Consider the following 25,725-nt stretch of genomic DNA (forward strand, 5'->3'; position numbering starts at 1 on the left):
GACCTCACCTACAAAAAGATATTGACAAAATTGAACGGGTCCAAAGACGGGCTACAAGAATGGTGGAAGGTCTTAAGCATAAAACGTATCAGGAAAGACTTCATGAACTCCATCTGTATAGTCTGGAGGACAGAAGGAAAAGGGGGGGCATGATCAAAATATTTAAATATGTTAAAGGGTTAAATAAAGTTCAGGAGGGAAGTGTTTTTAATAGGAAAGTGAACACAAGAACAAGGGGACACAATCTGAAGTTAGTTGGGGGAAAGATCAAAGGCAACATGAGAAAATATTATTTTACTGAAAGAGTAGTAGATCCTTGGAACAAACTTCCAGCAGACGTGGTTGGTAAATCCACAGTAACTGAATTTAAACATGCCTGGGATAAACATATATCCATTGTAAGATAAAATACAGGAAATAGTATAAGGGCAGACTAGATGGACCATGAGGTCTTTTTCTGTCATCAGTCTTCTATGTTTCTATGTTTCCATGTAACCATTCTTTTATCCATGTTAAAGCAGTGGCTTGATAATATAATAAATATATTAAGGATACAAGCAACAAGTTACAGTCATACAGACAAAAGTGGGAGAAAAGGGGATGAGAAAAAAATAGTAATAGTAGTGCAGACTTAATAAATAGATTGACAGTGTTGAGGGAATTATTTGTTTAGCAGAGTGATGGCATTTGGGAAAAAAACTGTTCTTGTGTCTAGTCTTGGTGTATAGTGCACTGTAGCGATGTTTTGAGGGTAGGAGTTGAAACAGTTTATGTCCCAGGATGCTTATTGGAGCCAAAAGAGTCCTGGATGCCAGTAACGTTCAAGCAGGGCAGGAGAACCTGGAGTCAGGGCACTGGGCATAGAGCGGCAGGAACAAGGGGCTGGGACCAGTGGACAAAGTGGAAAATCAGGGCTCGCGGGAACAAGGAGACCAGTAAACAGATCAGGAAATCCATGGAGATGCCCCCCCCAAGGTCTTTCGGGGGAGGGGGGGTTTCCCATGACTATCTTGGCTTGTCGACAACAGATGGAAGAGTTTACATAGAATTGGACATCATGATGAAGTTTAGGCCACCAAAAAGTTCAGGATACAAGGTGTAACGTGAAGGCCAAAATGGCCAGTTGTAGGGTTATTATGGCACTGGTTGAGGAGTGGCACCGCTGGTACATATAATAGATCTCAGTAAGATAGCAGGTCTTCGGAAAATGTCCATGATGAATCAGGGTCGAGGTCTTGTTTTCTATGGTCTACGAGGGCATAGTTCTTGAAGATCTACCGTGGTTTGTATGGCTGCGATTGACGCGAGGGGTAGAATGGTACGAAGTGGCAACGGTTTCTTGGCTTGGTTGTACTCAGGTTTGTGAGACAAGGCATTGGCTTGCTTGTTATTCCACTTGGAGATGTAGGTGATTCTGAAGTTGATTCTGGCAAAGAAATAGGACCATCGGATCCGTCTCTGGCTTAACTTCCTGGCAGTTTGAAGGAATTCCAAGTTTTTGTGGTCTGTTCTGACTTCTACTTGGTGACGGGCTTCTTCCAGGTGATGTCTCCAGGCCTCGAATGCAGTCTTGATCGCTAAGAGTTCTTTTCCCCAAATGGTGTAGTGGCATTCAGCTGGGTTTAGTTTTCTGAAATAATAAGCACAGGGAAAAAAAGGCCCTCCATCTTGGCATGTTTGAAGAAGTACAACTCCAATATCAGAGGCGTTGGAGGATAGGTTCTTGCGTGAAAGCTTTTTTCGAGTTCAAGAATGCTTGTTGCTCTGCATTGCCCATAGAAATTTAACTCCTTTCTGAAGAAGTCGAGTGAGGGGCACAGTCAAGGTGGTGAAGCTCAGAATGAAAATTCAGTAATAGTTGACAAATCCCAAAAATCTTTGAACATCTTTAACTCAACATGGGGGTTGCCATGCTTGCAAAGTGTCAAGTTTTCCAATGTCCATGGCAATGCCTTGGGGAGAAATAACATGTGCTAGGAATTCAATGGAAGTCTGGAAAAATTGACATTTCTGTAATGTGGCATAAAGATAGTTTTCTCTCAGGCGTTGCAGGACTTGTCGCAGGTGTTTCAGGTGGGTTTCTCTGGAAGGGGAGTAAATCAAAATGTCATTGAGGTAAACGACCATGAAACGGTCTAAAAAATCTCTAAAGACATCATTCATGAAATGTTGAAACACTGCTGGAGCATTGGTAAGTCCAAAAGGCATCACAGTAAGCTCAAAATGGCTGTAGTGGGTGCTGAACGCGGTCTTCCACTGTTCCCCTTCCTGGATGTGAATCAGGTTGTAAGCTCCTCACAAATTGATCTTGGTGAAGATGGCTGCTGTTCTAAGATTCTCCATGAGCACAGGGGCCACCAGTTCCCTTTGAGGGGGAAGTGTCTGCCGCTTCTTCTGGTGAAGCCGGAATCACAGAGTGGAACATTTTTTCTCTTTGACTGTCGCACTGTGGCTTCCTGGACAATGCGCTGGCCAATAGGTTCTTCCTTGCAGGGATGTGCTTCAGTTCAAATTTGAACCACCTGAAGTACTGAGTGAAGGCTTCCTAGGGGTTATGGTCCATCCATGCCTTGAAACGGTATCTTGGCCCCTTTTAGGAATTGCCTCCAAGTTAGCCGTGCCCAACGAACAGCAAAGGCTTCTTTCTCCCAGATGGCCCATCTCCTCTCAGTCGTGGTCAGTTTTTGGAGAGGTAAGTCCATGGCAGGAGTTGGCCTTCTTTGTTCGTTTGGAACAACACCACTGCCACAGCCACATCACTAGCATCGCATTGCAAAGAGCCGCTTCAGTCTTTCTAAGGCTTTCTAGCAATCTGTCATCCAGACGATTGGATGGCTTGGCTTTGGCTTGGGGGGGGGCTGTTTTTAGCAGCTCCATCAATGGCAGGGCTACTTCAGCAAAGGCCAGGATGAATTGCCTATAGAAATCCATGAACCCCAGGAAGCTTTGCAGTTGCTTGCGAGTACATGGGGCTGCCAATCGAGCACCACTCTCACCTTCCCCAGGTCCATCTCAATCCCATCCATGAAGATACGGTATAACAAATAGTTCTCTCTCTTCCTCTCTCTCTCCTTCCCTCTCACTCTTTCCCTCTCGGCTTCTGGGCAGGTTTGGAAAACTCTGAGTTGATGATGATTTTTAAGTGAGCGATTGCTCACTGCTCAGCTTAGAGGGAACTATGCCTCTGAGTCTTCGGAGAGGGGCGGCATACAAATCTAATAAACTAAACTAAACTAAACTATCCCAAGCTACAAGTGGCGCACTTGGAATGCACCTCTCTATGACTACTGTTTGTGCTTCTGTGGTAGTGTCATCTACTGGTAGCTGCTGGTAGGTCTGGGCAAGGTCTAGCTTAGTGAAGATTTGGCTTTCTTGCAGCAAGGTGAGGATGTGGCTTACCATTGGTACAGGGTAAGGAGACTTCTGTAGTATCTTGTTTATGGTACACTTGTAATCTGCACAGATGCAAACATCCCCATTAGGCTTAACTGGGCTCGCTATGGGAGTCTCCCACTGGCTACAGTCCACAGTTGAAGCACTCACTGTTATACCAGCTTGTCTAGTTCTGCATCAATTTTTGGCTTCAATGCAAAGGGAACCCTGCATGGTTTTAATTGGATTGGAGTTACTGCTGGATCAAGGCTGAATGAAATGAGTGCCCTTTTGTATTGTCCCAGTTCAGTGCTGAATAGGTCAGAATATTGTTTGTGTACCACTGCTAGATCAGCTATTTGGGTTCAATGAATGCCCATCATCTTGATGCTCAGGGCCCCAAATCAGTCTAGACCAATGAGGCTAGTTCTCAGCCCCTTTACAATCACTATGCTGAGAGGACTCTCAAACTCTCTGGATTATACTTCAATGGTAGTTTTGCCCCTTACAGGAACACAGCAGTTCTGGAAGTCTGTTAGCACTAAGCTTGATGATAGCAATAGCAATCGCATTTAGACTTATATATCGCTCCATAGTGCTTTTAAAGCACTCTCTAAGCTATTTACAGAATCATCATATTGCCCCCAACCATATGGATCCTCATTTTACCCACCTGGGAAGGAGGAAAGGCTGAGTCAATCTTGAGCTAGTGGTGAGATTTGAACTGCTGAACTACAGCTAGTGGTTAGCTGAAGTAGTATGCAGTGCTGCACTCTAACCATTGCACCACTCTGGCTCAATGATTTCAGTGGGACCCATCATCGGCTACGTTTGCAAATATGGTCAAACATTATGGAGGAGATAATGGATAGGGCTGATCCAATATCATGCTCCATGGAACCTGGGACCCCTTGAAATTTTACTTGGAGTCTTATCTTTTCTTTGATAGGGTGTTGGGCCTCTGTGTGTTGGATACGATGTCTTTCCAAACAGTTGTTCTGTCGAGCTCTCTGGTAGACTCCTCCCGAAAAGTCACAGGTACAAATTTCAGACACACACACGTTTGAAAATCCAAAACAATGTTCTTTATAATGAAAATTCACTTAAATCAAGCCCTCTTTTGGTATAGCAAAGAGCACTGGTCTCCAAACAAACTGGTAATTTGTACAAGTCTCTTATCAGTTCTGTGATACTTAGCTTGCAGCTGTGAGGCAATTCACAGTCCTTCTTCTTTCACAAAGTGAAACACCCTTTGCTCTGGTTTAGTTTCAAAGCGGGGAAAAATCAGCACACAAAAGTTCAAAGTCAGTAAAGCAGTCACGAAACACAACGATCAGATAATCCTCCACAATGGCCAAACCCACAGGCTGCTATTTATAGCAGCCTCACTAATGACCACAGCCCCACCCAACCACAGGTGGCCTCATTTTCTTTGATAATAATCTCTCAGTTGTTGCTGCCTATGCATCGCTCTCCGCATGCGTGGCTGTATCATTAACTCTTGTTCCGAATCCAAGGAGGAGCTAGATAATTGATCTCCTTCTGAGCTGTCTGCCACACTCTCCTCCTCCCTGTCACTCATGTCTTCTTGGTCAGAGGAGCCTTCATCAGCAGATGCCACCGGGGGCAAAACAGGCCTGTGGCATGTGGATGTCTCCCCCACATCCACAGTGCTTGGGGGTAGGAGCTGGGGCAGAGCTAACCACAACAGCAGTATTCAATTCTGCTCTGTCATAGGGGCCTTTTCCCCTAATGCTGCTGCTGCAGGTTTCGTTTTTCACTGATGACCTCCGCAAACTCTGGGATTGTCCCCTTGCTTTCTACAGGCTGTGCAGAAACTGCCCTCTGCTCTTTCATGTGTCCCCTGCATCTTGCACAGCTCTGTGGGGAATTGCTTTCTCTGTAGAGCGTCAGTGTTCCCTCTAATTTTTTTGGGGGGTGGGTGGAAAAGTATAGTGTCTGAGCAGCAGTCCCTTCGGGACTGGGCGGCACAGAAATAAATAAATAAATAAATAATCAATCAAGCAAGCAAGCAAGCAAGCAAGCAAGCAAGCAAACAAACAAACAAACAAACAAACAAACAAACAAACAAACAAACAAATAAAAAACCCACCCTGTTTTGCCTCAGAGAATTTCAAAATAAAATACTGTACTGTGTGTCTATAACAGTGAGCTCATAATAGGGCAACTCTATCAATATCAAAATGCCACTTAAATAGTTGAGCTAGTTTCAAACTAGATTTTGATTTTCTTTCTCTCTTCCTTACTCCCATTCTTTTTCTTTTTCTTTTCCTTCCTCTCTTTTTTCTATCTGTTTCTCTCTCTTCCTCTCTTCCTCTCTCTCTCCTTCCCTCTCACTCTTTCCCTCTCGGCTTCTGGGCAGGTTTGGAAAACTCTGAGTTGATGATGATTTTTAAGTGAGCGATTGCTCGCTGCTCAGCTTAGAGGGAACTATGTAGAGCGTGGCTTTCTGGATAGCTCTCTCCACAAGTGATTAATTTCATCGCTCTCACTGGCCTTCTCCCAACCTTCTGCAGTCTCTTGATGGATCTCTGGGGGGAGGATGTGTGTTTTTAGTAGATGGAGGGTCATCATGGTCCCTCTGGCAGCCGCATTTGCCAAGACTTCCTTCAATGCATCTTGGAATGTCAGTTTCTCCATGGCAAATAGCTGCTGCAGTAATTCACTGTTATGCAGGCCGCAAACAAGCATTTCTCTGTGATGGTCTTCCAGATCAGGAAGCTTGGTGAGGAGCTGCCACAAACTCTGCTGCAGATTCACTCTGTTCTCAGTGCTCGGTGCGAGACAATGATTGAGAGTTAAGGCTGAAAATGTTCCCTTAATTTTTTCTTGAGGTCTACATAGGCCACTGTCTCTATACTCGCCAGTACTATCAAGTTTTCAGTGGTATCAAATGTGGCTTGTCCACACATACAGAGTGGCAGCATATAATTCCAATAAATAAATAAATAAACATAGATGTTTACATATACCAGGGTGATCCAACAGAAAAAGCATATAGCCCCTCCCTGGTACAAAACTGAAGGGATCAGATCTGGTGGCCTAGAGGTTAATTCTCTGTCTTACAATGCAGAAGCCCCAGGATCAAATCCCAGTAAAGGTATGGCTAGCTGATGAGGCCAGAACAAGGCCGAAATAGTGCTATCCTAGTCTCCCATAATTTTAAAAATTCAGCAAAACATGTGAAGCACAAACACACACACACACACACACACACACACACACACACACACATATAATATAATAAAATAAAACATCTGTATTGCTAAATGTAACAACAACAGTGATTCGCTTTACAACTGTAATGAGAAAGGTCATACAATGGGAAAAAATTCACAGAACAATTGTCTCACTTAAACAGAGAAATTTTGGGCTCGACCGTAGCCATACTACCTGTAATCTACTGAAGGAGTATTCATCAAGCGTCCCCATTTAGTGATTGAAATCAGATAGAGCATCTGGTGGTTTTGTTCACTTTCATTGCCACTCCGGTCATAACTGATCGTGGGATAATGCTCATTCCACTCTTATCTGCTTCTTTCATGCCCGAACAGAAGCATCTGACCGTTTGTGGTGGTGTGACTTCCTTGTGATCAGAGAGGTTTAACGAAATGAAACAGAATCAGATTAGAGGTCTATCAGGCCCAGTTTAGTCATCAAAATAAGAGGATAGAGATTGATTCTGGAATGAGAAGGTATCTCAGAGGTCATGAGAGTACTTGACCAGCCCCCTGGTCAATCTGGCTTCCTCATAGATTTTGCTTGGCACCCGGCCTGGGACACTGCAACCCTGATCAACATGCGTTAGTTCCCATGGGCCTGAATTTTGATCACGTGGTCATGGGATGCTGCCACAGTCATGAGTGTGAAAATGGTCATAATACACTTTTCAGTGGTGGTGTGGTTAAGTTGAGGACTACCTGGATGCATAGTCACCATTTTAGATGTGAAATGGGCCATTTAAGTCAAGTACTCTCCTATAACTTATATAAGTTGGCCTTCTCTGGGTCCCGTCGACTAAACAATGTCGTCTGGTGGGTCCCAGGGGAAGAGCTTTCTCTGTGGCGGCCCCGACCCTCTGGAACCAGCTCCCCCCTGAGATTAAAATTGCCCCCACCCTCCTTGCCTTTCGTAAACTCCTTAAAACCCACCTCTGCCATCAGGCATGGGGAAACTGAAATAACTTCCCCAGGCCTATATAGTTTATGCGTGGTATGTTTGTGTGTATGTCTTGCTTTTAAATAAGGGTTTTTTAGATATTTTAATTATTAGATTTGTTATTGTATATTGTTTTTACTATTGCTGTGAGCTGCCCCGAGTCTATGGAGAGGGGCGGCATACAAATGTAATAAATAATAATAATAATAATAATAATAATAATAATAATAATAATCCCCACTGATGGGTACACCTTGTCGTGGTAGTGGGGCTTGTGTGCTTCAATGAAGCTGAGAGCTGTGCCGGTGGTAGTGTAAACTACTGGTAGGTCTAACCTTGCCGGAGTGGTCAAAGCAGAGGAGCCAGACTAAATGTACCTAACCCATTTAAACTAATGGAGAGACAAAACAAAAATAAGTCCATACTGGCTCGGTCGTCGCCCAGGATAAAAAGGACCACGGTGGCTGCTGTGGAACCTGGGCAGCCAGGTATAAATGAGCTACAGGAACAAAACAAACAAAGTTTACAAATCAAAAAGCGGCAGAAATTCTCAATGTCAGAGAATCGCACAGTCATGAAGTGTTATTACAACTCGGAGCCTGAAAAACATGGATATCAAAGACGGATGTACCAATTATGAATATGCAGACTCAAAAATAACGGAACTCCAACTGGCCGATCAGCGACGACTCATAATCAGGAACCAAATGTTCAGTGAAGTTGAATTAGAAGAAATACAGAAAATTTGCAAAATAGAAACACCAAAATCTAATCTGGCACCAGTAGAAGCTCCAATAAGATCTGAAGTCACTGCACAACTGGAACCTAATGAACATTTGGAAAGACAGCAAGAAGCTGCAGATGAGACACTTCACACTATGACTCAAAGGCAGCAAGAACTTAAGGACCAAATACTTGCTCATGCGGGGTCCAATGCAGAGCGAAAGAGACTGCCAGCCTTAAAAAACATAAGCAAGAAACGACTTGTCCCACTGATGGAAAACATTAACTCTGCACTTGCAACTGTCAATGTAACTTCAATTGAAGAACTGAATCAGCTTGCCTACAGTACAGCTGTGATAGTAACTGAAGAACTAGGGTTACTGCAACAGAAACCAATTGGAAAACCAACTGGAAAACCAAAATGGAAAATCCGACTAGAACTGAAAATCAAAAGCTTGAGATCAGATGCAAGTAACTTGAAGAACATTAAGGAGCAGAAACTTAACAATCAGAAGATCAAAGACTATTTGACAAAAAAGTACTGACTTAGTACAAGAAAGATCGAGGAAGCTCTGGAAATTGTACAGCAGCAGATAACAGCCACAGCCAGGAAAATTGAGCGATGTGAAGCTAAGATCACCCAGTACAGGCAAAATCAAACATTTCAATCCAACCAGAGGCAGTTCTACCAGAACCTGCATCAGCAAACAGATAAGAAAATTGAAAAGCCAGAGGTGAAAATAACAACAAAGTTTTGGAAAGATCTCTGGGAGGTCGAAAAGGACTATAACAAGACTGCTGGGTGGATAAAGGAGTTTGAGAAGGAATTCTCAGGGAGCAATATGCAGCAGGTGGAGATAACACCTGAAATGATTGCAGAAAGAGTGAAGAGGGTAAAGAACTGGACATTCCCTGGCACTGATCAAGTGCATGGTTTGGGCTGAAATACCTGACCAGCCTGCATGCAAAAATGGCCGAATTGTTCAACAAAATGCTGCAGACAGGAAATATCAGTGAATGGCTTACAACTGGCAGAACATATTTAATCCAGAAAGACGCAGCGAAAGGAGCCATACTAGGAAACTACAGGCCAATAACATGTTTGCCGACCATGCTCAAACTGCTGACAGGTATCATAGCTGACAGAATTCAGGACTGCCTAGAAGAAAATGACATCATGCCAGTGGAGCAAAAGGGCAATAAAAGACGAAGTAGAGGTACGAAAGACCAGCTCCTAATTGATAACATTATTTCGAAGAACTGTAAGAACAGGAAAACAATCCTATACATGACCTGGATTGACTACAAGAAAGCCTTTGACTCATTGCCACACAGCTGGATCATGAAATGCCTGGAAGTCATTGGAGTCAATGAAAACATCAGGAAATTCATAGAAAAGGCGATGAAATATTGGAAGACTGAGCTTTTTGTTGGGAATGAAAGCTATGGACTGATCAACATCAGAAGGGGCATCTTCCAGGGGGACTCTTTGTCTCCATTGCTATTCATCATCGCTATAATCCCGCTGTCACTCATCCTACAGAAAACAAACCTAGGCTACCAAACTGCTAGGAATTCACCAAAAATTTCACACCTGCTGTATATGGATGACCTGAAGTTGTAAGGAAAATCAGAAACTGAGATACAGTCACTAACCAATACTGTGCGAATCTTCAGCAATGACATGAACATGGAGTTTGGCCTGGATAAATGTGCCACAGTGTCACTGAAAAAGGGGAAAATCACTGAAAGTGAGGGAATTGAAATGCCAAATTGTGAAACCATCAAGTGCCACCAGCCAGAGGCCTACAGATACTTGGGCATCTTGCAACTGGAAAGTCCTATTGTTGACCTCCATCAACGCTGACTCTTTGCTCCCCTTCACGGGAATGGGACTTTCCAGTTGCAAGATGCCCAAGTAGCTGTAGGCCTCTGGCTGTGTTACTTCCACTGCTTTGTTGACTGGACATGGGGTGGAGATGTATAACTGGGTATCATCCGCATACTGATGATACCTCACCCCATGCCCTAGATCAGAGGTCCCCAACCTTTTTTGCACCAGGGACCGGCTTTAAGCTAGACCAGTTTTCCATGGCCCGGTGGGGGGGGGGGGGCTTTGGTCATATGGGGGTGGGGTTATGGAGGGGTGGAGCCAGGAATTTTGGGGCCCCATACAGCCTAAGTGTCTGGGGGCCCCCTCCCCGCCATTTTAAAACTACTTTATTTTGCGACATACCAATTATGTATGAAATTTACCTTCTTTGGGGAGGCGTGAAAGGGGAGAGTAAGAGAAGAAGGAGTGAAAGAAGGGAATGAGGGAGGAAAGAAGGGAGGAAGGAAAAGGAAAGCAAGAAATGGAGGGAGGAAAGGAAGGAAAGAAAGAAAGAAAGAAAGAAAGAAAGGGGGAAGGGACAGGAACAGAGGAAGGAAGCAAGGAAACTTATGAAAGGGGAGAGTAAGAGAGGAAAGACTGAAGGAAGGGAGGGAGGGAAGAAGGTAGGAAGGAGAAAGAAAAGAAGAAATAGAGGAAGGGAAGGTAAAAGAGAGAAAGAAAAAGAGCAAGAAAGAAAGCAAGCAAGAAAGAAAGAGAATGAAAGAGAAATAAAAATAGAGAGGGGGAATGAAAGAAATGGAAGGAGGGAAGGAAGGAGAGAAAGCAAGAGAAAGAAAGAAAGCAAGAGAGAGAAAAAAGAATGAAAGAGCAAGAGAGCAAGAGAGCAAAAGAAAGAGAGAGAGAAAGAAAGAAAGAAAGAAAGAAAGAAAGAAAGGCAACTTCAAAGAAAGGCTCACTGAGCATCTCTCACTCTCTTTCTATCCCTCTTTCTTTCTCTCTCTTCCTTTCTATCTCTCCTCTTCCTTTATCTCCTCTCTCTCTCTCCCTCTCTCTTTCTCTTCCCCCTCTCTCCCCCCTCTTTCCCTCTCTCCCTCTCTTGCTATCTCTCCCCCCTCTCCCTTTCTCTTTCTCTCTCTCCCTCTCTTGCTATCTCTTTCTCTCCCCCCTCTCCCTCTCTCTTTCTCTCTCTCCCTCTCTTGCTATCTCTTTCTCTCTCTTTCTCCCCCATCTCTCCCTCTCTCCTTCTCCCTCTCCCTCTCTTTCTCTCTCTCTCTCCCCTCTCTCTCTCTTTCTCTCTCTCCCTCTCTTGCTATCTCTTTCTCTCTCTTTCTCCCCCCTCTCTCCCTCTCTCTTTCTCCCTCTCCCTCTCTTTTTCTCTCTCTCCCCCCTCTCTCCCTCTCTCTTTCTCTCTCTCTCCCTCTCTTGCTATCTCTTTCTCTCTCTTTCTCCCCCTCTCTCCCTCTCTCTTTCTCCCTCTCCCTCCACTCACCCATCCCGGGGGTCTTTTTCGGACTTGCCAATCCAAGTCACGCAGCCTTGCGGAGCTCCTGGTGGTCTCTCACCCCCGAATCAGCCAGGTAAACACGGCCCCCTCTTCCCTGACCCGAAACCAGCGAAGGTTGGGGGAATTTCTGCGCAACCCCGGCCACTTTCGGGGTTAAATTCCTCTCCCCGCCCTCTCCGCACCTCCGAAGGGAGCAGGGCAGCGTTGCTGGGCTGGCCAATTCTGGGCAGGGGGCGAATTCCTCCCGGGGGGGTGGAGGTGTGGATGTGTGCGTGCGCCCAGAAGGCGTCCGAACTTTGCCCGGCGGAGCTCTGCAAACACGAGGCAGGGAGGGAGGGAGGCCGTTGCCCGGCCAGTGGGCACCAAACAGGGCAGGGCTCCATGGGAGGGGATGGGGCGCCCCGCGTGGGACCCCCCCCCCGGCGGGCTCCGTCCGGTCGGGAAAAAGGAGGGCAGGGGTCTCTCGGCTGGGGCGGCGCTGGGGGCGCTCTGCACACGCTCAGGGGGCCCGAAGCTGCGTGTGAAAGGGAAGGGGAGGGGGCACCTCGCAGCTGGGGGCTGCCTGGCTTTGTGATTTTGGCTGGGGGGGGAGTTAGGAAGGTCCTACTTCTCCCCCCCCCAGCCAAAAATTCAAAGCCTATCTTCTGGATACGGGCGATGAGTGGGACAGAGCGGCGCGGAAGCCTCTTGCAGCAGCTGCCACAGCCACCGGCTTCGGCGCCGCTCGTCCCGCTCATCGCCCGTATCCAGCAGATAGGCTTTGAGTTTTTGGCTGGGGGGGGGAGAAGTAGGACCTTCCTAAGTCCCCCCCCAGCCAAAAACTCAAAGCCTATCTGCTGGATACGGGCGATGAGTGGGACAGAGCGGCGCGGAAGCCTCTTGCAGCAGCTGCCACAGCCACCGGCTTCGGCGCCGCTCGTCCCGCTCATCGCCCGTATCCAGCAGATAGGCTTTGAGTTTTTGGCTGGGGGGGGGAGAAGTAGGACCTTCCTAAGTCCCCCCCCAGCCAAAAACTCAAAGCCAGGCAGCCCCCAGCCGCCAAAGGAGCCTCCTGATTCTCCCCGCCCTGCCCGACGCCCCAACCTGTCCTGCATAATGTCCTCTGCCGGGAGGGCAGCGGCGCCGCGGACCGGCTGGAAAACCCCAACGGCCCGGTCCCGGTCCGCGGACCGGCGGTTGGGGACCTCTGCCCTAGATGATCTCACCCAGCGGTTTCATGTAGATATTGAACAGCAGGGGGGAGAGGACTGACCCCTGAGGCACCCCACAAAGGAGTAACCTCGAGGTCGACCTCTGACCCCCACTAACACCGACTGCGACCGACCGGATAGGTAGGAAGAGAACCACTAAAGAACAGTGCCTCCCACTCCCAACCCCTCCAGCCAGCGCAGAAGGATACCATGGTCGATGGTATCGAAAGCCGCTGAGAGGTCAAGAAGCACCAGGACAGAGGACAAGCTCCTGTCCCGGGTCCACCAGAGATCATCCATCAACGCACCAAAGCAGTTTCCATGCTGTACCCGGGCCTGAATCCAGACTGCTGGGGACCTAGATAATCGGCTTCTTCCAAGAACCACTGGAGTTGGAGCGCCACCACTTTCTCGACAACCTTCCCCATAAAGGGAAGGTTGGAGATTGGATGGTAGTTATTAAGCATGGCTGGGTCCAGGGAAGGCTTCTTGAGGAGGGGGCACACAAGTGCCTCCTTAAAAGGAACTGGAAAGGACCCCCGCCCCAAGGAGGCGTTGACGATCTCCTGGACCCAGCTCGGTGTCACCTCCCTGCTGGCCGAAACCAGCCAGGAGGGACACGGATCCAGTAAGCAGGTGGCAGAACTCACAGCTCCAATGGCCTTGTCCACTTCATCAGGTGTCACCAGATCAAACTCTTCCCAGACAGATGGACAAGTACGAGCCTCAGTTGCCTCGACTGACTCGTTGTCAGTCGACTCTGTTATCCAATTGGAGTCGAGGTCCGCCCAGATCCGAGTGATTTTACCAGCGAAAAACATGTTAAAATTCTTGGCACTACTCTGCAACGGCTCCCCAACTCCCCCCTAGTTAAGAAGGGAGCGGGTCACCCTAAACAGAGCGGCCGGGCGGGATTCCGCTGATGCAATCAAGGCGGCATGATACGCGCATCTTGCCGCCTTGAGCACCACTTTGTAAGTCTTAATAAAAGCTCTTACAAGTGTTCGATTGGATTCGGACTTACTCTTATTGATATTAATGCAAGGAATATTGTTGTGAACACTTTAATAATTATCGCCTAAAATGACGTGTCCCCAGACAACACATCGTTCCATTAAAATTGGTATTTTTTGTACATTATAAACAAAAATAAACACTTAGTACCAAAAAAGAAAGAAAGAAAGAAGAACGACATTCATCGGTTGCAACAATAAAGATGGACCCACAATTGACATATTCCCTTGTAGTTAATAACAACTGCAGTTGATTTTGAATCTCCTGATTGTAATGGGGGGGAGAGAAGCAGGGCAGAGGAGCACATGTTTCTCACAAGACTCAAGATATGACAGAAGACCTAGATAGAAGAAATCAGATCTGAAATTTATCTCCTTAGGACATTAAAACGGTTCCAACCCCAGAAAGCTTGGAAAGTTTTCAGAGATAGAAGATGCAAATCATATCAGCAATCTGACCCATGGGTAGGTTGCAGCTGTTTGGCTGTGGTCACTTTCCCCCCATCATAAGGAGCCCCCCCCCAAGACAGAGCATCCAGAGATAACAGTAGGAAATCCCGTGCAAGAGTCCGTTAAAGGCAACTGGGAGGGACAATTTGATCATATCTCACTTTATATAAAAAGGGGGCCTGCTGCACTTTAGTTTAACAACTGCCTCTTCACCTGTCATAGGAGGCTCGCTTGAAGGTGAGATCTCCATTTTCTCGCTCTGTGTAGTCCATTCTGGGTAGTTCGTACAAAGCGACACTTAATTTTGTCCCCCATTAGATTAGACTCTCCAAATATTTTCAAGGTACTTGTTCGGTCCATGTATTTATTTACTGGCAGCAATTTATATAGAATTGTTTTATTATCCGGTCAGTCATGTAGCCCACCGGTTCTAGCTGACTTGCAAATCTTAAAAATGTGATGCCCCTTTAATGCTGTTCTTCCGATTCTCTTCCTTCTCCTAGAAGAAGACAATGTTGCCCGTCTCGGTGTTGGCCTTGACCTTCTTGGTCTCTTTGCAAACCTTGTCCACAGCACTGGATACGACCCTGGAGGCAACATGGAGAGACTGGAAGGCCACTCACGGTAAAGAATATGCTCAGGTGAGTTTGCCTCTACTAGACGTCAAATCAATCCATCCGAATGTAGCTAGAAGGGACCTTTGAGGTCTTCTAGTCTAACCCCCCCTTCCCTGTACCATTTCAGACAGGTGGCTGATGGTCTTTCCTTAAAAACCTCCAATGTTGACCTACAATTTGTGAAAGCAGGCTGTTTCACTGATTAATTGTTCTCTAGGAAATTTCTCCTTAGTTCCAAGTTGCTTCCCACCTTGGTTAGTTTTCAGCCATCGTTTCTTCTCCTGCATTCAGGTGCTTTGTAAAATAGATTGACTCCCTCTTCTTTGAGGAAGCCCCCTCAAATACTGGAATACTGCTATCATGTCACCCCTAGACCTTTCTTTCTCTAGACTAGCCTAATAATACCTAATACCAAAGATGAAATATATATATATATATATTTGTTTTCGTAAATTTTCACGGGTATATGTATGTAGATTGTTCTGAGTTCGGGTTTTATATATATGTTTTTTTTATGTCGGATCACCCTGGTATATTGAAGGAACATCACAGCTCCTTTTTCCCTGTGGCCCAACCCAGGACCATTTCAAGGCAGTTAATTTATTCATAGCCGACAACTATATTCTTTATGTATCAAATGTTTTTAGCTGAAATTTTAAAATTAAGGGAGACTAGGATGGTACCATTTTGGCCTTGTTCTGGCCTCATCAGCTAACCACACCCTTCCTTACTGGGATTCAATCTGGCAGCCTCTGCCTTGTAAGGCAGAGAGTTAGCAGTTGAGCCACCAGACCTTGATCCCTCCAGCTCTGTACCAGGGAGGGGTTATATGTTTTTTTATGTCGGATCACCCTGGTATATTGAAAGAACGTCACAGCTCCTTTTTGCCTCTAGGCCCAACCCAGGACCATTTCAAGGCAGTTAATTTATTCATAGCCAACAACTATATTCTGTATGTATCAAATGTTTTTAGCTGAAATTTTAAAATTAAGGGAGACTAGGATGGTACCATTTCGGCCTTGTTCTGGCCTCATCAGCTAGCCACACCCTTCGTTACTGGGATTCGATCTGGCAGCTTCTGCCTTGTAAGGCAGAGAGTTAGCAGTTGAGCCACCAGACCTTGATCCCTCCAGCTCTGTACCAGGGAGGGGCTATATGTTTTTTTATGTCGGATCACCCTGGTATATTGAAGGAAGGTCACAGCTCCTTTTAGCCTCTAGGCCCAACCCAGGACCATTTCAAGGCAGTTCATTTATTCATAGCCGACAATTATATTCTGTATGTATCAAATGTTTTTAGCTGAAATTTTAAAATTAAGGGAGACTAGGATGGTACCATTTCGGCCTTGTTCTGGCCTCATCAGCTAGCCACACTCTTCCTTACTGGGATTCGATCTGGCAGCCTCTGCCTTGTAAGGAAGAGAGTTAGCAGTTGAGCCACCAGACCTTGATCCCTCCAGCTCTATACCAGGGAGGGGCTATATGTCTTTTTATGTCGGATCACTCTGGTATACTGACGGAACGTCACAGCTCCTTTTTGCCTCTAGGCCCAACCCAGGACCATTTCAAGGCAGTTAATTTATTCATAGCCAACAACTATATTCTCTATGTATCAAATGTTTTTAGCTGAAATTTTAAAATTAAGGGAGACTAGGATGGTACCATTTCGGCCTTGTTCTGGCCTCATCAGCTAGCCACACCCTTCATTACTGGGATTCGATCTGGCAGCCTCTGCCTTGTAAGGATGATAGTTAGCAGTTGAGCCACCAGACCTTGATCCCTCCAGCTCTATACCAGGGAGGGGCTATATGTCTTTTTATGTCGGATCACTCTGGTATACTGAAGGAACGTCACAGCTCCTTTTTGCCTCTAGGCCCAACCCAGGACCATTTCAAGGCAGTTAATTTATTCATAGCCAACAACTATATTCTGTATGTATCAAATGTTTTTAGCTGAAATTTTAAAATTAAGGGAGACTAGGATGGTACCATTTCGGCCTTGTTCTGGCCTCATCAGCTAGCCACACCCTTCGTTACTGGGATTCGATCTGGCAGCTTCTGCCTTGTAAGGCAGAGAGTTAGCAGTTGAGCCACCAGACCTTGATCCCTCCAGCTCTGTACCAGGGAGGGGCTATATGTTTTTTTATGTCGGATCACCCTGGTATATTGAAGGAAGGTCACAGCTCCTTTTAGCCTCTAGGCCCAACCCAGGACCATTTCAAGGCAGTTCATTTATTCATAGCCGACAATTATATTCTGTATGTATCAAATGTTTTTAGCTGAAATTTTAAAATTAAGGGAGACTAGGATGGTACCATTTCGGCCTTGTTCTGGCCTCATCAGCTAGCCACACTCTTCCTTACTGGGATTCGATCTGGCAGCCTCTGCCTTGTAAGGAAGAGAGTTAGCAGTTGAGCCACCAGACCTTGATCCCTCCAGCTCTATACCAGGGAGGGGCTATATGTCTTTTTATGTCGGATCACTCTGGTATACTGACGGAACGTCACAGCTCCTTTTTGCCTCTAGGCCCAACCCAGGACCATTTCAAGGCAGTTAATTTATTCATAGCCAACAACTATATTCTCTATGTATCAAATGTTTTTAGCTGAAATTTTAAAATTAAGGGAGACTAGGATGGTACCATTTCGGCCTTGTTCTGGCCTCATCAGCTAGCCACACCCTTCGTTACTGGGATTCGATCTGGCAGCCTCTGCCTTGTAAGGATGATAGTTAGCAGTTGAGCCACCAGACCTTGATCCCTCCAGCTCTATACCAGGGAGGGGCTATATGTCTTTTTATGTCGGATCACCCTGGTATATTGAAGGAACGTCACAGTTCCTTTTTGCCTCCAGCCCCAACCCAGGACCATTTCAAGGCAGTTAATTTATTCATAGCCAACAACTATATTCTGTATGTATCAAATGTTTTTAGCTGAAATTTTAAAATTAAGGGAGACTAGGATGGTACCATTTCGGCCTTGTTCTGGCCTCATCAGCTAGCCACACCCTTCCTTACTGGGATTCGATCTGGCAGCCTCTGCCTTGTAAGGCAGAGAGTTAGCAGTTGAGCCACCAGACCTTGATCCCTCCAGCTCTGTACCAGGGAGGGGCTATATGTTTTTTTATGTCGGATCATCCTGTTATATTAAAGGAATGTCACAGCTCCTTTTTGCCTCTAGGCCCAACCCTGGACCATTTCAAGGCAGTTAATTTATTCATAGCCGACAACTATATTCTGTATGTATCAAATGTTTTTAGCTGAAATTTTAAAATTAAGGGAGACTAGGATGGTACCATTTCGGCCTTGTTCTGGCCTCATCAGCTAGCCACACCCTTCCTTACTGGGAGCGCTTTATATAAGGGGATTACAATCTCCCTCTTCCTGCTTGTTATACCTCTAGCCATGCAGCCAAGCATCCTACTTGCTTTTCTTAACGCCCAAGCACACTATTCACCCATTTTGAGACTGTCAGAAATCACTACCCCTAAATCCTTCTCTTCTGACGTTTTTGCTAACACAGAACTGCCAATGCAATACTCAGATTGAGGATTCCTTTTCCCCAAGTGCATTATTGTACCTTTGGAAACATTAAACTGCAGTTTCCATTGCTTTGACCATTTATCTATCCTGTCTCCCCTGGTCCTTCTTTTCATTAAAGTAGCCATGCCCAGTTCTTGCAACCATTCTTCATATGTTTTAGCCTCCAATCCCTTAATCATCTTTGCCGCTCTTCTCTGCACTTTTTCTAGAGTCATCCAGGTCAATTCCTGGATGATTTAATTCTAGCCTTATGGAGGAGAAGGATACTAGTTCTAGATCTTCTAGGTGTCACTTGTTTAGGCAGATGGGACTAAAAGGTCTTCCTGGTTTGGCTTCCCAGGAGGAGGAGGAATCCTATCGAAGAGCCGTGTGGGAGGGGAATTTTCAGATGATCCAAAGCCACAACAGCCAGGCTGACCAGGGAAAACACACCTACAAGCTCGGGATGAATCATTTTGGAGATTTGGTAAGTCTGGATCACGGCTAATTTTATTTATTTAATAGGCATATAGTAGATGTTTATATGTTTGATTTCTTTTCTTTTTTTAATATAAATGTTTATTGTTTAAAATCAGATGCATGCATTATATTTACAAGTGTGAGAATACTGTACATCAAATACACTAAGGAATTCCACAACACTTGGGACAGGGGGTATATCTGTCCCAAGTGTTGTGGAATTCCTTAGTGTATTTATAAATAAAAGAAAAGAAAAGAATAAAGAGAGAAAAATCAAATTATTGTTAAGAGGAAACATTACTACTATAAGGCACTATTATACCACGGAAAAATATAGAGGAAATGAAAGCAATTACATAGAAATGGATACGTTAGTAATAAATTAATATATATATATATATATGTAATAACAAATAAGAAGAAAATATATATATAGGTATATATTATAAATGAATATGCTGCATGAAACATTTAGCCTGCAATCTAGCAGGTGTAAATATTAAGCTCTGATACCAGGATAACTTATGTATAAAGCATAATGCTTTATTTTGTCTTGAATGTATATATGTATGTATGTTGTAACCCCTTTCCTTGTCATACTTCAATTTCTTCTCTTCTGTTTCTTTTCTTTCTCTCTCTCTGAAGGAAGCTTATGCATAAAAACTTATGTAATTTCATGCACCATGTAAACGTTGTATTGTTGTAATGTTTATACTTAATATTTTTAATGTAAATAATCAATAAAGTATTTTTCAAAAAAAAATTATATAAAAAAAACACAAAATGAACAGCATAACAAAAACAAAGAAAGAAAAAAGAAAGAAAGAAAAATACAAACAGTAACATAATTAAAAACAAGAGAGAAGTCCCCATTCTCTCTTAACTATCTAATTCTTACTTATAACTTTCTATATTATGTGCATTTATTCATATCATTTAGCATAATTACATTCTCGTCTTTGGTGTATTATGGTTCTATCTCAATAATAATAATAATAATAATAATAATAATAATAATAATAATAAGTTATTGCTATTAAATAACATATACTAAAAATAATTAATACATTAATACCTTCCACCTTTACATACTAATTTTTATTTTCTATACCAATTTTCCTATCTCTATATATTCTCCTTAAAGTCTCCTCTATGCAATGTAGTTGATTTGTTTTTCTGCTTCTTGTCTAACTAGTTATACCATTTGTCCCATACTTTAAAATAATCCATATCTTCTTTCTCTTTTATTCTCAGCGTTAATGAATGTATATGTTCGATTTCTAGAGGTGCCCATCTCAGGAGAGTTTTCAGTTCATTAATTCAATTAATTTACATACTGCCATCATCATCTTTTTTTTTTGCAAATAATTCAAAGTGGTGAACATATCCGAGATACTTTCCTCTTCCAATTTTCCCGACAACAACCCTGTGAGGTGGGTTGGGCTGAGAGAGGGACTGGCCCAAAATCACATAGCTAGTTTTCATGCCTAAAGTGAGACTAGAACTCACTATCTCCTGGTGATTTGTCCAAAGTCACCCAGCTGACTTTCATATCTAAAGCAGGACTAGAACTCACCGTCTCCTGGTGATTGTCCCAAAATCTCCCAGCCAGTTTTCATGTCTAAGGCAGGACTAGAACTCACAACTTTCTTACTTCTAGCCTAGCACTTTAGCCACTAGACCAAACTGCCCCTGCTAATCAACCCTGATAAGACGGAGTGGCTGTGGGTTTTGCCTCCCAAGGACAATTGCATCTGTCCAGCCATCACCCTGGGGGGGATTATTGACCCCTCAGAGAGGGTCCGCAACTTGGGCATCCTCCTCAATCCACAGCTCACATTAGAGAAATATCTTTCAGCTGTGGCGAGGGGGGCATTTGCCCAGGTTCGCCTGGTGCACCAGTTGCAGCCCTATCTGGACCGGGACTCACTGCTCACAGTCACTCATGCCCTCATCACCTCGAGGCTCGACTACTGTAACGCTCTCTACATGGGGCTACCTTTGAAAAGTGTTCGGAAACTTCAGATTGTGCAGAATGCAGCTGCGAGAGCAATCATGGGCTTTCCCCAAAATGCCCATATAACACCCAAACTCCACAGTCTGCCTTGGTTGCCGATCAATTTCTGGTCACAATTCAAAGTGTTGGTCATCACCTATAAAGCCCTTCATGGCACCGGACCAGGGTATCTACGAGACCACCTTCTGCCGCACGAATCCCAGCGACCGGTTAGGTCCCACAGAGTGGGTCTTCTCCGGGTCCCGTCGACTAAACAATGTCGTCTGGCGGGCCCCAGGGGAAGAGCCTTCTCTGTGGTGGCCCCGGCCCTCTGGAACCAGCTCCCCCCGGGGATTAGAATTGCCCCCACCCTCCTCGCCTCTCATAAGCTCCTTAAAACCCACCTCTGCCATCAGGCATGGGGGAACTGAGATATTCTTTCCCCCTAGGCCTTTCCAATTTATGCATGGTATGTTTGTTTGTATGTATGTGTGTTTGGTTTTACAAATAAAGGTTTTTAACTGTTTTAGTATTGGACTTACATGCTGTTTTGTACCACTGTTGTTAGCCGCCCCGAGTCTACGGAGAGGGGCGGCATACAAATCCAATAAATAATAATAATAATAATAATAATAATAATAATAATAATAATAATAATAACAACAACAACAACAACAATGATGATGTTTGAATTTCATACTCTTTGCAATCATCAGACTAATGAAGAGATTAACAAGAAACTTTACTGCCTGCTTCCTGACCTGGGTCTTGCTACTCAAAAGAACATGGTCCTCTTCAAATCCTCAAAAAATCCGAAGCTTCTCCCTGGGGTGGACTGGCGAGCCAAAGGCTTTGTGACTGAAGTCAAAGATCAGGTGAGTGCTGAATATTTTGGGTGGATGGGTTCTGACGTAGAGATGCTTTGAAAGAAAACAAAGGTACGAGGATCGTCTCATTTGCACCCAAGTCAAAATTTAGTGGATTCATGAGAACTTGTAGATAAAAGTTATTTCCCCTCTCAACTAAACTGATGAAATTGAACGGGTATTTGACATATCTAAATGTTTAAATGTTTCAATCATGGTCCCCCCCCCCTTTCCCTTCTGTCCTCCAGACTATGCGGATTGAGTTCATGAAGTCTTTCCTGATAGGTTTTATGCTTATGCAGTCTCAAAATGGGTGAACAAGTGCAGTCAGGCGGTAGGGAAAGCAAGTAGGATGCTTGGCTGCATAGCTAGAGGTATAACAAGCAGGAAGAGGGAGATTATGATCCCGCTATATAGAGTGCTGGTGAGACCACATCTGGAATACTGTGTTCAGTTCTGGAGACCTCACCTACAAAAAGATATTGACAAAATTGAACGGGTCCAAAGACGGGCTACAAGAATGGTGGAAGGTCTTAAGCATAAAACGTATCAGGAAAGACTTCATGAACTCAATCTGTCTAGTCTGGAGGACAGAAGGAAAAGGGGGAACATGATCGAAACATTTAAATATGTTAAAGGCTTCAATAAGGTTCAGGAGGGAAGTGTTTTTAATAGGAAAGTGAGCACAAGAACAAGGGGACACAATCTGAGGTTGGTGGGGGGAAAGATCATAAGTAACATGAGAAAATATTATTTGACTGAAAGAGGAGTAGATACTTGGAACAAATGTCCAGCAGACGTGGTTGGTAAATCCACAGTAACTGAATTTAAACATGCCTGGGATAAATATATATCCATCCTAAAATAAAATACAGGAAATAGTATAAGGGCAGACTAGATGGACCAGTAGGTCTTTTCCTGCTGTCAATCTTCTATGTTTCTATGTTTCTAACTACAATGTTCAATCTTGTTAAAACTCATTTATTTATTTATTCATTCATTCATTCATTAATTAATTCATTTATTTATTTATTTATTTATTTTGTTGAACAAGTATAGGATTGTAGTTTGCTTGGTGTTTTTTAAAAAATTATTTTAAATTATATATATATATATATATACACAGTATATCCCACTTAGTTGAAAGTTCACATCCCTTGACCCCCACCCACAAACTTATTCATCCATCCATCCATCCATCCACCCACCCACCCACCCATCCATCCATTTATTCGATTGATTGATTACTATGCATCCCTCTCCGAAGACTCAGGGCAGCTTAGAACAGGGGCCTCCAACCTTGGCGACTTTAAGACTTGTGGACTTCAACTCCCAGAATTTCTCAGCCAACAAAGCTGGCTGAGGAATTCTGGGAGTTGAAGTCCACAAGTTTTAAAGTTGCTGAGGTTGGTGACCCCGGCTTAGAATATATAATAAAAAACAATGAAATACCATGGCAATCCAATTAATTAACTATATAACAAACCTAAAATCCCCAATATTTTAAAAATCAATCATAAACATACAAACCTCAGCCGCACATAACATTCATCACCCAGGGGGCCCTCGCCGAGTCTTGAATAAATAAATAAATAACAAATAAATAAATAAATAAATAAATAGAAATAATAATAATAATAATAATAATAATAATAATAATAATAATAATAATTATCTAATTGCCCCAAATCTGGTGACATAAATGGATCTTAAGACTCTTACGGAAGGCGAGGAGGGTGGGGGCAGTGCAAATCTCTGGTGAGAGCTGATTCCAGAGAGCTGGGGCCCCCACAGAGAAGGCTCTTCCCCTTGGCCTCACCAAGAGACATTGTCTGGTTGACGGGACCTGGAGAAGGTCGACTCTGTGGGACCTCACTGATTGCTGGGACTCATGCAGCAGAAGGCAATCCCATAAGTAATCTGGGCTGATGCCATGTAGGGCTTCATAGGTCATTACCAACACTTTGTGTCCGGAAACCAATCAGCAATCAATGCAGTCCGTGGAGTGTTGGAGAGAAACTTGTCACGTTGACCACTCAGCTCGTGCCAGTGTGGCAAATCCTCCTTCTGTTTCCACCCAGGTGGGTGGGCATAGGATGTCCTTGAACCACTCAAAATAATGCTTTGTGATTGCATCTCCTCCCTTGTGAACATCACATCTCCCAAGTTCCCATAAACGTCAGGACTTCTGCACATAGTGTGGCAAGCCATTGATTTATCACCAACTTCTGCACACCGGCTTGACACATAAATTGGGTTGCTCTGTGCATCATTGAAGCTTTGTTTGGGCCTGGATCGGTGTCAACAAACTTCAAACTCAACCCAGACAAGACGGAGTGGCTGTGGGTCTTGCCTCCCAAGGACAATCCCATCTGTCTGTCCATTACCTTGGGGGGGGGAAACTATTGACCCCCTCAGAGAGGGTACGCAACTTGGGCGTCCTCCTTGATCCACAGCTGACATTGGAACATCATCTTTCGGCTGTGGTGCGGAGGGCGTTTGCCCAGGTTCGCTTGGTGCACCAGTTGCGGCCCTATCTGGACAGGGAGTCATTGCTCACAGTCGCTCATGCCCTCATCACCTCGAGGTTCGATTACTGCAACGCTCTCTTCATGGGGCTACCTTTGAAAAGTGTTCGGAAACTTCAGATCGTGCAGAATGCAGCCGCGAGAGCCATTGTGGCGCTTTCTAGATTCGCCCACATCTCTGCAACACTCTGTGGCCTGCATTGGCTGCCGATCAGTTTCCGGTAACAATTCAAAGTGTTGATTATGACCTTTAAAGCCCTACATAGCATTGGACCAGAGTATCTCCGGAACCACCTGCTACCGCACGAATCCCAGCGACCAATAAGGTCCCACAGAGTTGGCCTTCTCCAGGTCCCGTCGACTAAACAATGTCGTTTGGCGGGCCCCAGGGGAAGAGCCTTCTCTGTGGTGGCCCTGGCCCTCTGGAATCAACTCCCCCCGGAGATTAGAATTGCCCCCACCGTCCTTGTCTTTTGTAAATTACTCAAGACCCATCTATACCGCCAGGCATGGGGGAGTTGAGACACCTTTCCCCTAGGCTTTTTTAAATTTATGTTTGGATATGTATGTTTTGTTTGTTTTTTAAATATGATAGGGTTTTTATGTGCTTTAATATTAGATTTGTTTTCGCTAGAATATTGTTTTTATTGTTGTTGTGAGCCGCCCCGAGTCTTCGGAGAGGGGCGGCATACAAATCTAATAAATTGAATTGAATTGAATTTGTTTTCACACAGGGTTCATGTGGCTCTTGCTGGTCCTTCAGTGCCACCGGAGCTCTGGAGGGCATGCATTTCAAGAAGACGAAGAAGCTGATCTCGCTGAGCGAACAAAACCTTATTGACTGTTCTAAGGACAAGGGGAATACTGGCTGCCAGGGGGGAGATATGCCGCAAGCTTTTGCATCTGTGCACGAGCTAGAAGGGATCAATTCAGAGGAAAGCTACCCATATGATGGAAAGGTAATTCTCTATGAGTATCTGTGCATGCTTCAAACAATAACTGCTTTGGCTTGTTGAAAATATTTTCAAGCCATAACCTGTTACAGGTGGCATGCAGAGCCAAATGTACTGGCACGTGAGCTGATGCCCTAGCTCAGCCCTGATGTGCATGTGTGTGCCAGCCAGCTGATTTTTGGCTCACATAGAGGCTCTGGGAGGGCATTTTTGGCTTCCAGAGAGCCTCCGGGGGATGGGGAGGGGCATTTTACGCTCCCACGTTTCCAGGGAATCTGGAGCCTGGGGAGGGAGAAACATGAGCCTACTGGGCCCATCAGAAGTTGGGAAACAGGCTGTTTCACCCTCCAGGGGGCCTCCGGTCGGTGGGGGAAGCTGTTTTTGCCCTCCCCAGGCATTGAATTATGGGTGTCAGCACATGTACATGCACAATAGTGTGCATACACTGTTTCAGCACCCAAGGAAAAAAATGGTTCGTCATCACTGATATAGGGTCTCCTGCC

The 25,725-nt window shown here is 44.7% G+C and overlaps 1 protein-coding gene across 2 annotated transcripts in view; it reads left to right on the forward strand.

Annotated features, from left to right (window-relative positions):
- LOC139163136 (cathepsin L2-like) overlaps nt 1-25,725 on the forward strand; it is a 117,866-nt gene that overhangs the window by 87,704 nt on the left and 4,437 nt on the right. The window contains exons 1-5 of one of the 2 annotated variants that reach the window (XM_070744110.1): nt 14,472-14,502; nt 14,769-14,906; nt 18,761-18,886; nt 21,592-21,750; nt 25,004-25,228. In XM_070744110.1, coding sequence (XP_070600211.1) covers nt 14,778-14,906; nt 18,761-18,886; nt 21,592-21,750; nt 25,004-25,228 — 639 coding nt within the window. In that variant the 5' untranslated portion in view covers nt 14,472-14,502; nt 14,769-14,777. Of the gene's footprint in view, nt 1-14,471; nt 14,503-14,768; nt 14,907-18,760; nt 18,887-21,591; nt 21,751-25,003; nt 25,229-25,725 lie in introns of those variants that run through there. The other variant, XM_070744118.1, reaches the window with a different exon arrangement.

This window comes from Erythrolamprus reginae, chromosome 1 (assembly GCF_031021105.1).
Source record: "Erythrolamprus reginae isolate rEryReg1 chromosome 1, rEryReg1.hap1, whole genome shotgun sequence".
NCBI lineage: Eukaryota > Metazoa > Chordata > Lepidosauria > Squamata > Dipsadidae > Erythrolamprus > Erythrolamprus reginae.